Source organism: Rhinolophus hipposideros, assembly GCF_964194185.1.
Source record: "Rhinolophus hipposideros genome assembly, chromosome: 1".
Taxonomy (NCBI): domain Eukaryota; kingdom Metazoa; phylum Chordata; class Mammalia; order Chiroptera; family Rhinolophidae; genus Rhinolophus; species Rhinolophus hipposideros.
The window spans coordinates 51,309,041-51,322,236 of record NC_138047.1 but is presented as its reverse complement, the minus strand read 5'-3'; the positions used below and the strand labels follow the sequence as shown (position 1 = coordinate 51,322,236).

At 40.2% G+C, this 13,196-nt stretch overlaps 1 protein-coding gene across 8 annotated transcripts in view; it reads right to left on the bottom strand.

Moving 5' to 3' along the window:
- RUFY3 (RUN and FYVE domain containing 3) overlaps window positions 1–12,040 on the bottom strand; it is a 68,727-nt gene extending 56,687 nt beyond the window's left edge. For 3 of the 8 annotated variants that reach the window (XM_081057337.1, XM_081057339.1, XM_081057345.1), the window contains exon 1: window positions 10,782–12,040. In XM_081057337.1, the coding sequence (XP_080913463.1) occupies window positions 10,782–11,127 (346 nt within the window). In that variant the 5' untranslated portion in view covers window positions 11,128–12,040. Of the gene's footprint in view, window positions 1–546; window positions 936–10,781 lie in introns of those variants that run through there. The other 5 variants (XM_081057340.1, XM_081057343.1, XM_081057344.1 and 2 more) reach the window with 3 other exon arrangements.
- Between the last annotated feature and the right edge of the window lie 1,156 nt (window positions 12,041–13,196).

Sequence of the window (13,196 nt, the reverse complement as noted above, 5' to 3'; positions counted from 1 at the left end):
CTTTCTGAACTACATAAACAACAAGGAGATAAGGATAATAAAGATTTCTTTGAAAATGTTTTGGACTATTGAAAACAAGTGTTCTTTCTATTTAAGGGTTTGGTTTTAAGGAGGAACATAAACTTCAAGAAATACATCCCAAGATGATTTATTTTGTTTTAGGGGTTTCTTATCAGAGGGATACCTAGATTTACTAATTACTGAAAACTAAAAACAATTATCCTTGAGTTAATTAAAATTTCATAAATGCTTAATCCTAATTTGAGACTGAGCTCAAAGAACCAGATTCTGTAGGTAAATAGGCATTTTTCATATTGTTAGAGGAAGGCAAACTGGCACAATGTAAGAATACATATAAGTATATGCATATTTAAAATTAGGAAAAAGATCAGGAAGTTACTAAGGAAAATAAAATAGTCCAGATTTCGTCAGTTCTATTTAAATATCTTCCAACATTATCTTACATCTGGACCCAGAGTTATTTGTTAGTCATTCATTGATTCATTCATTCATCCATTCAGTCAATATTCACTGAGAGTACTCCACCTGCCAGGCAGCAATCCAGGCGCTGGGCATGTAGCACTTAGACAGGATCACTTTTTCCAGGAACCGGGGCTGGCATATCCAAACACTGAATACAAGCCTTCATTAAACACTTTCACGTTTAACTGCAGTTTGATTCCTTTCTAGCTAGACATATTTCCATCTTATACATTAAAGCTTAAAGGGGATAGCGTACAGTTTCATTTTAAGCCAGGCAATACTTCAAAACGTAGCACGTAGGCATTAAAACTTTTAAGTTAAACTCACGTCGAATAGCTCCCGGAACTACAATGCCACACAGTCCTCTCTGTACATGTGTCTACATCACTGACACATTCTTTAAAAATAGAATGGGGACTATATGAACGAATCTGAACGCTCTGGGATTACCTGGGGTCCACCAATACGCCAAGTCAGCCTGTCACACAAACCATGACCAACAATCTTACCACCAACCAACCAATAAGCACTTACGAACCCTGAACAGGAGGTTCGGGTTGATTACAACATACCAGCACAAGAATGTCTAGGTTAATAAGCAGAGAAACTCGGTTAATCTTCCTTCCAAAAGTCGTCTCTCCAGTTAGAGGACACAGGGAGGGCAGCCCAAAGCAACTAAACCTTTTGCCAAGAAGAGAAAAACCTTCCTGCACTGGTTACCTTTGAGTTTCCCAGGTCTGCCAGTTTGAGTAGGTATTAGCATCCATTTCAGAAATAAGATCTAGGTAGGCAGGAAAACCTGTACTTCCATTACCTAGTTATACCTGTTTACAAGTAAACACCCTTGACTCTTCAGCACGAACAGTTACTCATTGCTCACAAGCAATGAATTTACTATGAAAACAAGCAATACTTTCAGAAGACTAATAAAATAATTCTAAATATTGCTTAGTGCTGTTTTTACATGTGGGTTTTTACGAAGTAAACATATTAGCTTAGAATATAAAGGTAATATTATATCAAGTCCTCAGTAAGACAAGACAAACCTTGTCAAGGTTCAAGACAAACCTTGAACATTTTAGCTCATATTCTCATTTTTTCTCATAAACATATAAAATGTACTGAACTATGTTTTCATTTGAACCCACTTTTGAATAAAGGTATTATTTGTAAGATAGTGGTGAGAAGGGCTGGGGTACACTCTGTGGCCCTAAAACAGAATTAATAGGCTTATGTGAAGTTCAAATCCAAGATGATGATCTAAATAACACTGTTCTAGCTGCTTACACAGTCCGAATTTTCCACATTATGATTGATTCAAAGCAAATGAGATTCACGTTTCAAAGTTAGAAGTTACACTCCTTTTAAAGTATATGTATTCAGTTACTATTATCAGACAGACCGATTTGTTATGCCCAATGTCCCTATTACACAATGAGGAAAAATTATTACTTAAGGTAGCTATTATTTATTGAATTTCTATTTTCCGTTAGATGCTTTATAAATACCATAGCAAATCCTCACAAGAATCCTGCATAGTAGATACGTAATATCCCCTCCTCACATACACGCAAACCAAAGGTAAGCCAAGTGACTGGCTGAAGATCACCTAATTAGCAAGTGGCAGATACGCGATTCCAAGCTGTTTATGTCTAGATGTCCCAAAGTCCGTGTTTTCTTCTATGCATTGCAACATCAATACTCCATGCCAATGATTACGTTTTCCTCAGGGAAAATAAAAAGAAACAAACTAAAAAACACAGGAAAGGTCCTCATGAAATTTCCTAAATATGAATTTCAACAAATTTAGGATTTGAAGAAAAAAGCTTTCACACTTTATACCTTAATGCTTCACAATGTATCCCACTTAGTTATCCTTACACATTTAGATCAGGTTTTTAAAAAGTAAGTGGGCATCTTCTGAGAAACAGAACCCAGCATGGATCTTTCCTGCTGTGTAACCACTTCTGAATTTGGTGTAAATTGTTATCTTAATTTCAAAATATTACAAATATACAGATGCCTAAACAATAGATTTAGCTTTAATTGTTTTTTTTACTTTATAGAAAGGGTTTAATGCTGTTTCAACCTTCTAAACCTTCCATTCAATATTGTGTTTTCTAAGATTCACCCACATTGTAGTGTGAAGATATATTAGCTGCTATTATTATAAGGTAATATTCCACTGCATGTATAAACAATATTCTGATCCATTTTCATGGTGGTGAGCATTTGGGTTATTTCTAATTTTTTCATTTTAAATGATATTATTTAGATACTTTTCAGAAGTAATTTCTTGCAAGGATGCCTAACAAGTTTGAGGGTATTTCTTTTATAGTTAGATGTCTCCTATTTTACACATAATGATGCTTCTTAAAGTGTGTCAACTTGTGCAACTAAATCAGTTTGTAAGTTTCACAAGTTCTGTTTCCCAAAGCTTCCTGGATCAAGGTTTTAAAATTTAAAAAGAAAAAAAAAACCCTCATCTTCGCCCCCCCCCACTCCCACCCCTGTTTCAGTAGTTGCTTTAACCACAAAAGGGTCTCCTTGATAAATTATTGTCATGACAACATTGGTGGAAAGCCCAGATGTTTTGCTAAATTAGATTATTCAATAGAACAATTATGATTTTTTTCACATGTTCCAGTCTTCCCTCCCTTTCACTTCCCTACTTACCTGATCTATTATGCTAACCCCTGATGCTGATATTTCTATAATTTTAGATTTATATATTCGGCAGACTCAGTACTACTTAGTATAGTAATAGAGGTCTGACAATTAAGTTTGCAAACTTATTGCAACGATGTTGCTAACCTTTTTTGATATCAGAGGGATTATTCATTACAAATTTGTACCAGCTGGACAAATAGTTAACCAAGTTTACTATTTGGAAGTGCTGAAAAGGCTCATGAAAAAGTTAAATAAAACTACCTGAACTTTTCACCAGCAATTCATGGCTCTTGCATCACGACAAAGCACCAGCTCACATAACACTGTCTGTGAGGGAGTTTTTAGCCAGTAAACAAATAACTGGTGTATTGGAACACCCTCCCTACTCACCTGATCTGGCCCCCAATGACTTCTTTCTTTACCCAAATATAAAGGAAATATTGAAAGGAAGACATTTTGATGACATTCAGGACATCAAGGATAATATGATGACAGCTCTGATGGCTGTTCCAGAATGAGTTTCAAAATTGCTTTGAAGGGTAGACTAGGTGGTGGCATCAGTGCACAGCTTCCCAAGGGGAGTACTTCAAAGGTGACTGTACTGATATTCAGTAATGACATATGTAGCACTTTTTCTAGATGAATTCATGTACTTAATTGTCAGACCTCTTACTATAAAATGATTATACCTAAGCTGTTGTTTTTGTTAGAAACAAACATCACCAAGAGTATTACATAATGCATAATCTTTTTCACTTGTTAAAATTAACCAGAATAAGACTAGAAATAACTCCTACCTTAATAACTAAAACTGATTTCATGGCTAAATGGCAATAGGCAATGATTTACAGATGTTAAGCTACCAAAGACTTATTAATGACCTCGGAAAATTTATCCCCTTGTCTCAATTTGCTCTCTATAAAATGAAACTAAATAAATTGCTTCACAAAGGTCATAAGCTCCATGAGAATAACTTTGCCTGATTTGCACACGATTATACATCTGCTTAACACAATACCTACCAAATACTAGACTCTCAATAGATTCTTGTTGCTATACTCGTAGATGTTACTCTAAAGTACTCCATATTCTTGCAGTGGTATATTTCCGCCTTCCTGTTTCACTTTAACCACAAAACCTCCAAGTTCTATAAAATTAAGTTACATTTTTATGCCCCAACAAACAGGCTTTATTCATTTATGCCTAACAGAATCATTTATCTAACAGGTATAGAATATCTACTATGTGCTAGATACTAGGGGTATGAAGAAAGAACAAGGCAATAGACAAGAAAAAGACAATTACAGGTGTTTTAGAAATTCCTAAGTCTTTGTCACACTGATGGCTATTCAGTGTTATTTATATACGTATTTTCTCTATCAAATTGGTGACTTGTGAATCATTCATTCATAGCAAATGTGGCTTTACTGAGTAGGACAAGGAACTAGAAGGGCTGCTGCTGCCTGTTAAGCATTAATTTATAGTTAAGGACATGATTCCAGTCATGGGAGACAGTGGAGAAGGCTGAGAGAGCATGTGGACTCTGCAGTCAGACGCCCACAGTGAATCCTAGACCACCACTAGAAGCTCAGTAACCTTGGCAAATTGCTTGTTTCTGTGCCTGTTTCTTCACTGACAAAATGGGGATAACAATATTAGCTACTTCAGAGTTAAATGAATCAATGCAAGTAAAATGCTTAGCACGGTGCTTGGCACAAAGTAAGTAGTCAGTAAATGTCAGCATTGTCATCTTTATAAGTGCTTCTGCCTTTGAGAGTTCTGGAAAGAAAAACCAAAAAGCAAAACCTATATCATCACATGAAACAAAAGTCAGTAGTGATGAATGCCATGGGACTGCGGCAGAGGAAAATAAAAAGGAGATCCAAGCAAAGGGTATGCTGGTGTATCTCTCTGGCCTTGAGGAAGGAAGAAGAGTTGGGGTCAGAATTTTACCAGCAATCACATCAGGTGACCAGAGTTCCTAAGTTCATAAAAAGGCAAGGGAAGGAGATAGATGTCTGTGGAGAGTCCCTAAACGGATGCTAAAGTTAGATGAACCACATTCTAAAAGCCACCATGCTGAAACAACTTCTGCTTTCTACATGCTTCCTGCTATCACAGCCTGCCATTTCTCCTCTCCTATGATTATGAGGTTTCATTCAAACTTTTCCTCCTCCGCCCTCCCCTCCACGCCACTCTCTCTGACATGCTGCGTGTCATGTCCATTTGGTATGGAGCAACTATAGAACCAGACAGTCACTAAGATGGGCTTTGCAAAAAGGAATATCATGTTGCCCAGCAGCTCTCAACTCTTGATATGTTTCAGGAAGACTGTGAACTTTTAATAATTATTCAAATATAGCTACAGTACAGGCCGTGGCCATATTGAAAGCTACCCTCAAATACCACTGCTTTGCAACTAAAAGCAGTTCCTTTCACATAATTTCAAGCCGATTCTTTAATGCATATGCTGCACTACTAACTTCTCAAAATAAAGCTTTAAATTTTAAAGTTCATACTTGAACCACTTTGCACTATAGTAAGAAGTTTTGATGTTAATAACGTTTAAGTAGAAATATAAACATTGTGACGTCCTGCAAAATTCATTAAAATGAGATTCTAGTTTTATTATGATGGCTACAGGTTACCTATAGTGCAATGATAAAGGGGAAGCCTATTTTTTAGGCAACTCTTTTAATTATTTAAGGAATTTTCAAAAACACTGGCCAACAAAGAAATAGCATTATTTCATTCAGTTAATTCTGCCACACTCTCATCATCCACCTAGACTTTTTACTACCTATAACCTACACTAGAAAAATATGTTCTCTTAGCTTCTTCATAAAATTCTACCTCTTTAATACACAGATTTCTGTTAAAAGTCATACAAAAAGGGAAAAGATGCAAGACAGAATACAGTCAGGTGAGTATGTTTTGAGGCCAACACCAGTCTTTCAGTCTGAAAAGCTGTTTTTGCCATCTTTCTTGTGCTCTCTCTCCCACACAGCAACTTTACTGCCCTCTAGACCCAAACTGGTTTCTTTAAGGCCTTTGTTTAGGGAGCACATACTTAGAACATGATCTTTGGAGTCAGACGATTCAGGAATATGGATTCATTATCTGTCCTTCAGTTTTAAAAAATTTCAACATACAGAAATATTGAATCATTATATTTATGTTGTACACCTGAAATTAATATAATATGTCAATTATACTGCAATAAAAACAACAAACAAAACTAAAAGACACACCTCTGGGGATAGGGCCAGAAATCGGTTAAGAAGACCTTCAGGTGATTTTGATGTGTGTTAAATTTGAGATAAGACCTTTCCTAAAACCATAGAACCTGTATGTCCAGAATATAATCTTCTAAATCCAAGGTTATCCTATCAGATTTTTTTGAATTTTATAATAATTTAGGTAAGTCACTCTAGAGACACTAAATAGTCTTATGAAAAGCATATGTTACATCCATCTACTTAGGTGAAGTCTATATGGACTCTTCCTCCTCCCCATTTTTTTATTTTCAGCTTTCATTATTAAGTGAGTAGTTTTATGTATTGGCTCTACTATCTATTGGAAATTTAAAGAAATACCTCTTATAAATATAGCAAAAAATTTATAAGTAATGGTATATGTGAATTTTTTAGCTCTTTGCCTGGCACATAAAAAATACCTTATAATGGTAGTCACTAAATACCATTATTATCTTACTAGTCACATTCTTTATTCATAATTGTTTGGGTTACATAACTACAGCAAAACTTTTGTTACTTAATAAAGAGCTTGATAGGATCCTCTAGCATACAGAATGAAGCGATGATCAGAAATAAGAAAACTCATGTCTATAAAAAATGAGATTAAGGGGGTGGCTGGTTAGCTCAGTTGGTTAGAGCGTAGTGCTCTTAACAACAAAAGTTGGTGGTTCAATCCCCACATGGGCCACTGTGAGCTGTGCCCTCCACAGCTAGATTGAAACAACTACTTGACTTGAAGCTCATGGGTCCTGGAAGAACACACTTAAAATAAATAAAAGTTAAAAAAAAAAGAAGATGAGATTATGGTTATCAAGACGGGAGCAGCCAAACCTAAGTCAAAGACAACATTCTAGAATTGTTGCTTTGTCAATCAGAAGTATGATCTGACTTTCTGATAAAGACCGGGCTAGAAGGATAGGTAAGTACAAAAAAAAGGAAGGCAGAAGAGAAAGGAGAAATTGGCTGGAAAGACAAGTTGTGATAGTTTAGGCAGAGTGGTGATAAAAGCCAAATCAGGTAGGCAAGCAAACAGGCTGATAAATCATAAGGCAGAAAATGGGGGCATGATCCAGCTCCCTGTACCTCAGAAGCTCAGGATGTCCCAGGTCATTTCAGATGAGTGTGGAAAGAACCCACCTGCATTTTGATACTCTTAAGGGCTAAACTCCTGTGCTCTGGTAGTCACTAATCTACAATTACACACTGTCTGAAGATGCTACGTTTCTGAGGATTTTTTCTGTTTTTATGGACCCTTATATCTGCCGTTTGACAAAGCAGCATTTAATGGATCAGAAAGTAGCTCTTTGCATTCTGAACACAGTTGGAAAAGAGCTGAATGCTAACAGATTTGTGAATCACAATATTGTAAATGCGGCACTTCTCTACGTGAATTATATTAAAAAGTTGTCTTTTTCCCAAAGGGAAAAAGGCCCTATTAAATAACCATCAACATGTCTATGAACGTATGCAAAAGTTCTGAAGGAAAACTCACCGAACTCAAAGGTGGTGGTTTTTGCTAATAAATGGTGGTGGTGATAGGGGGATTGGGGGCCAACAGAGAGGAAAATTCACTTTGTACTCAATGTACTTGTGTATTATAAAATATCTAAAAATGAGAATAGATCCATGTGTTACTTGCAATTTTTATAAATCAATGAAAAAATAGCATGGTAGAACTTTTATGAGATTTAAAAGTTAGAAGCACAAAACTTTATGAGGTTACCAGTGCTCAAAAGCTTCAGAAAGAAACATTACCCAGTAGGGCACATCAGAAACCTTTCTTTTATATTGCATTGAAGCATGTTATATGGACTTTATATCCTGCAGAACTTTACACTGACACAGTACACGTCACAAACCCTGAAAAAGTTTAGGCTACCTCTTCGGCACACATTTTGCTCTCTTCATCAGTGTCATTTAAAGCAAAGCTTCTGAACTCAAATGTAAAGGTTAACTAAAAATCTGAGTACAGATTCTGAAATAAAAAAGATAATACTGCCTTAATATACCATCTCTCAAAGTTATTATATATTATGCACTTTTGGCAAATACATTCGTGAGAGTTAAAAATGAGGTATTGATGAGGTAAATATTCATCCGGTGGAGAGGCTGAGTACATTTACTATCCTGTAATTGCAATGAGAGGTCTTTTAGAAACTGTTTAGTCTCAAATAGACAGGATATGCAGGGTTCTGATATCCAGGTACGTCATAGAAAGCAATATTGCACTGACTCTGCAGGGCAGCAACAAGAAAGTATTTTTATTAATAAACAGAGCATTCCTTTTTCCAAGCATGCATGGGTTATAAAGTACATATTTAAAAAGCAGGTAAAAATAAAAACTCACAGTCTAAAACAAGAACTATTTTAAGTCCATTTTCTATTTGAAAAAATATGTACCAGTGATCTTTTACTAATATGAAATGTCCTCAGTAACTGGTCTTTAAAAACAGTGGAGTGGGACACATGCATTTTCTCAGCAATATTTCTGAGCTCTTACACACCAATAAACTATTCCAGAAATAAACCCATCAGGAACTATTAGAACTCTATGTGCTAACCAATCGTGCCATCCATTTGCTACTGTTGTAGAGACTAAGATTTCACACTTAAGAAATTTTAGCTTTAAGTCTTCCATTCCTGATCTCGATCATGCCTAGGCTCCAGTTTTCTAACATTACTTTAAAAAAGTGTCACCCCTTGATAAAAGGAAGTAATCAAATATAATTAACTGAAATTCAGATTAACCCCCACAACTGATACTGGCCAACAGCTGAACATTTTTCCTACATCAAACCTTGTACCACAACTGTTACAGTTATGAAGAATTGATAGAACTGTCTTCATTCTACAGTGTTGTGGTTAATAAACAGATTACACAGAAATAAAAAAGATGCTGTGCTTAAAGTAGAAAGCAGATTCCTTAGAAAATGAAAAGCAGTATTGAGAATATTTTTATAAAAGGACTAATTTCTGTCCTGATTTGATACTCCCACCTGGAGATTCAGGCTGACCACTGCAACACCCAAATTACAGTTTTACTAAGACTCTTAGTCAATGGTCAGTGTTGGCTCTCCTTCTAGATAAGTAATAAAGTAATAAACAGAAAGAAATAAAGTAATAAATGTGACACTGGAGTACATGTCGCTGAATGCAATGGACCCTAATCTAGCAGGAACCATCCACCACAGTTTTGGATGTCTGGTGTTTGCTTAAAGAGCATGAGATTGGTAGGCAAGGAATCTGGGTCAACTTCATTCCTTCCCTTACTCTGTTACTTTGGACAAATCACTTAATCATATTGATCTTCAGCTGCTCATCTGAAAAAGTAGCATTGTATTTATGGCTCACAGAGACGGGAGGATTAACGATGATAATCATAGTAGATGCACATAGGAAATATTCAACTAACATTAATCTTTTCCTGGCGGGTGGATCACAGAGCAGAAAAGGCAAAGTCAGAGTTTCTTGGCAGTGCAGAACTGTTAAAATTTGGGGGGGTGAAAAGAGAGAGGGAGGGAGAGAAAGGGAGAGAGAGAGGTTCCCTCATTACCCTAGGCAACCTTCTCTCCCTTTACAGAACTCATACAGCAGAGTGTTTGGCATTTATATCATGCCTTGTATCTTCAGTCACATTTTCGTACTGTAAGATCTTGTCTTTTTAAACCAGATGTAACACTCCTCTAACAGTCTTTTATACACAGTGGCTACTCTATCGGGCCCGGCTCATTACATGGATCAATAAACATTTGGTGACTTAGAGAGCACCCAGTGGGGTCAGCTACGTCCACAGGGCTCCCGTGACAGTGGTTTCAAAAAGGGAAGGCCTCTTCCTGCCAAACGATATAATCCTGGGTGGTGCCCTGCAAAGCCACCCATTCCCTTCTTGTTGTCTCGCGCACCGTTCCTGATTTCTCTTCCCATTCGGGGGACGGATCTGTAATATTTATGGGTATGGAGTGAACGCTCGTAAAAAATTCAGTGGTACCACTGAGGCCGCCCTGGCGGCGGCGGCGCCGGAGCCACACCTACTTGGCTGCCGCGGCGCCCGCAGCCGGGAGAAGGCGGGCCAGCGGGGCTGCCGGGCCTCTGGGAGCCGCCCCCTCCTCGGCTACCCCGGGAGAGGCTTCCCCCAGCCGGGACCGGGTCTGGGACGCGGCGAGCACGTGAGCGCCCGGCCCCGAGAGGAGAGGCCCGGCCGGGCGGAAGCCCGCGGCCTGGGAGACTCGGAGGAAAATGATCCGGCGCCCGGACCGTCGCCGCCCCCCGCGCCCCGAGACAGGAGCCTCCCCTGCGCGGCCGCCCTCCCCGCGCCCCGCGGCCCGGCCGGCCCTTCCCCGCCGGGGTTCCCCCTTCCCCGCCGCCACTCACGGTGCTTGCCGCCGCCGCCGCTCGGGTAGCTCAGCAGCAGGAAGGGCAGCGGGGAGCCCGGCGACGGCGGGGTCCTCCAGGCGCGCTGTTGCTGCTGCGGCGGCGGGCGCGCCGCGAAACCCGCGCCTCCATCGCCCGGGTAGAGCAGGAAGAAGGGGGCGGCCACCGGCGAGTCCGGCTCCGACTGCCCGCCCGGAGAGGCCAGCGGCAGCTCGGCCTCACCCTCTCGGTCCGCGACCCCGGCCGGAGCGCGGCGCGGCTCCTCCAGCCCATGCTCTCCGCCCCTCGCCGGCTCCTCGTTGCAACTTTCGCTGACGGAGGTGGGCGGCGGCGAAGTCTCAGCCATGCTGGCTTCTTTCTACACCGCCGCCTCCGACTCGCACCCAGGTCCGGGCGGGGGAGCAGAGGGTCACGGCCGGGAGCCGCTGCCCCGGCCGATCCGCGCCGCCGCCGCCGCCTTTCTCCTTGGCCACGGGCGGGCGTCTGGGCTCCGCCGCTCAGTCTCCAGCCCGCCCCGCCGGGGTCCGAGCCAGCGCGGGGACAGCCCCGCCCGACGGCTCGGCCTCCTTACCGGCAGCCTCCTCTCGTCTGCCCCTCCCGCCCCGGCCTCCAGCTGGCGCGCGGCTCCCCCAGGGGGCGGTGTCCTCCGCTTCCCGGCGTTGGTTTCCCCCCCGAGGCGCCGCTCTCCCTGCGGACCCCGGGAGGAGACGGCGCCCTGTGCCTGGTCCTTACCCGCCCCGGGCCTGACCCTCCTCAGCGGGCAGGTGTGTCCCCCCCGCCCCCCCGGGACTTGAAAGGTGGCAGACCTGGCGAAACGTCTAGCGGCGTTTTGTGTGTAACCGCCTAACTTTATCGGTAGCGCGGAGGCACAAAGATCCGGGTTGAATGAGAGGCAAAAGCTATTTTAAAAAGGACCCCCGTTCCCCCTCCCCTCCGGTGTTAAACTGTACCATTTGCCTTTCACAAACTCGAACTTTAACCGTTGATTCACGGTTTTGATTCAGGAGCTGTTTTACGTGAAATTCTAGAGGTGGGTCACTTCCTCCCACCACCTCTTTTGTTCCCTGTCATGGGCGCTGTATAGAAATCTGGTGCTCCGGGTTTGAATGAATGCATTTTAAGCCAAATAGTTTAGAATTCATGTGACAAGCGTCTACTACGGGTCGACAGTTTTCACTTTCATACTGCCTGTGTCTCGCTAGTAATTGGCCACTGCTGCTCTATTTTGAATATTTCAATCAATGATTACTGATCCAGTAATTCCCGTAAGTAAACATTTCTTTCTCTATTAAAAACAGTTTCTTGTTACTGTCATTATTCCTTATGCTGCTTCCATGAACGTGCCACCGTATTTCCTGATTAGCTTTGTGTTCCGGTTGCAAAATGCTGGCATAGAATCCATGTTAACTCATAATTTAAAATCACTGTTGTGTAACACTTTGCCCACCTGCTTTTTCCTCCTTCTCTGGTCTGTCTTTCCCTCTGTAGGGGAAGTTATACTTCTCTGAAAGGAAAAGGAAACCTTTTTATTATTGGTATTATTCTCCAAAAATCACTCTTGAAATTACCACAAGAAATCGCCATGAGACTTCTAATATTATCTTCCACCAAATCTTTTAAACAAGAAACATTTAAAAGGGAGATGTCTACAAGAAGCTAACTTCAAGCAATCAAAACATTTCTTAATAGCTTTTCACTTTCTCGCATTTCCCTAACCTGTAGATCCCAGCCCTGCTGCCTACTTCAGTAAGTTATTTGTCCTCTGAACCTGGATTCCTCTTCTGTAAAAGTGATTTTATTAGTTGTTCATAGAAATATTATGAGGGTTAAATAAAAAATAAATAAAGCCTTTAAAACAGGGTCTGGCATAGGGTAAAATAATTATTAGCTATATTTTATCATTTTGACAGAACAGCGTATAACTTATGATAATAAAAACAAAATTGGGGGGAGGCTTTTCATCATATCTTTACAATTTTGGAAGTCTGATGGGTCTTTTCAGTTTTGGTGAGGGTGAGTCTTTATAAGAAAACATATTTGCCTTTTAGTATTTGCAAACTGTATAATACCTTGAAAAGAAAAAACTGTAAGATTCCAGATGACATATATATATATATATATTCTGTAAAGAACTGTTGACATTTTATTTTAGCCCCCAGACATAAGTTGCGTACAGGTTAAGACAGATTTCAGTTATTGGAACCTGACACAAAATTCACAATTTGTTCTAAAAGCTTGTTATCTGCATCAGTTTTCTCACTTTAATTTTTCCCCCACTTTTCAGTTACAGTTGAGATTCAATATATTAGTTTTAGGTGTACAACATAGTCATTAGACATTCATATAACTTAGGAGGTGATCCCTCTTAAGTCTAGTACCCACCTGGCACCATGAATAGTAATTACAATATTAGAT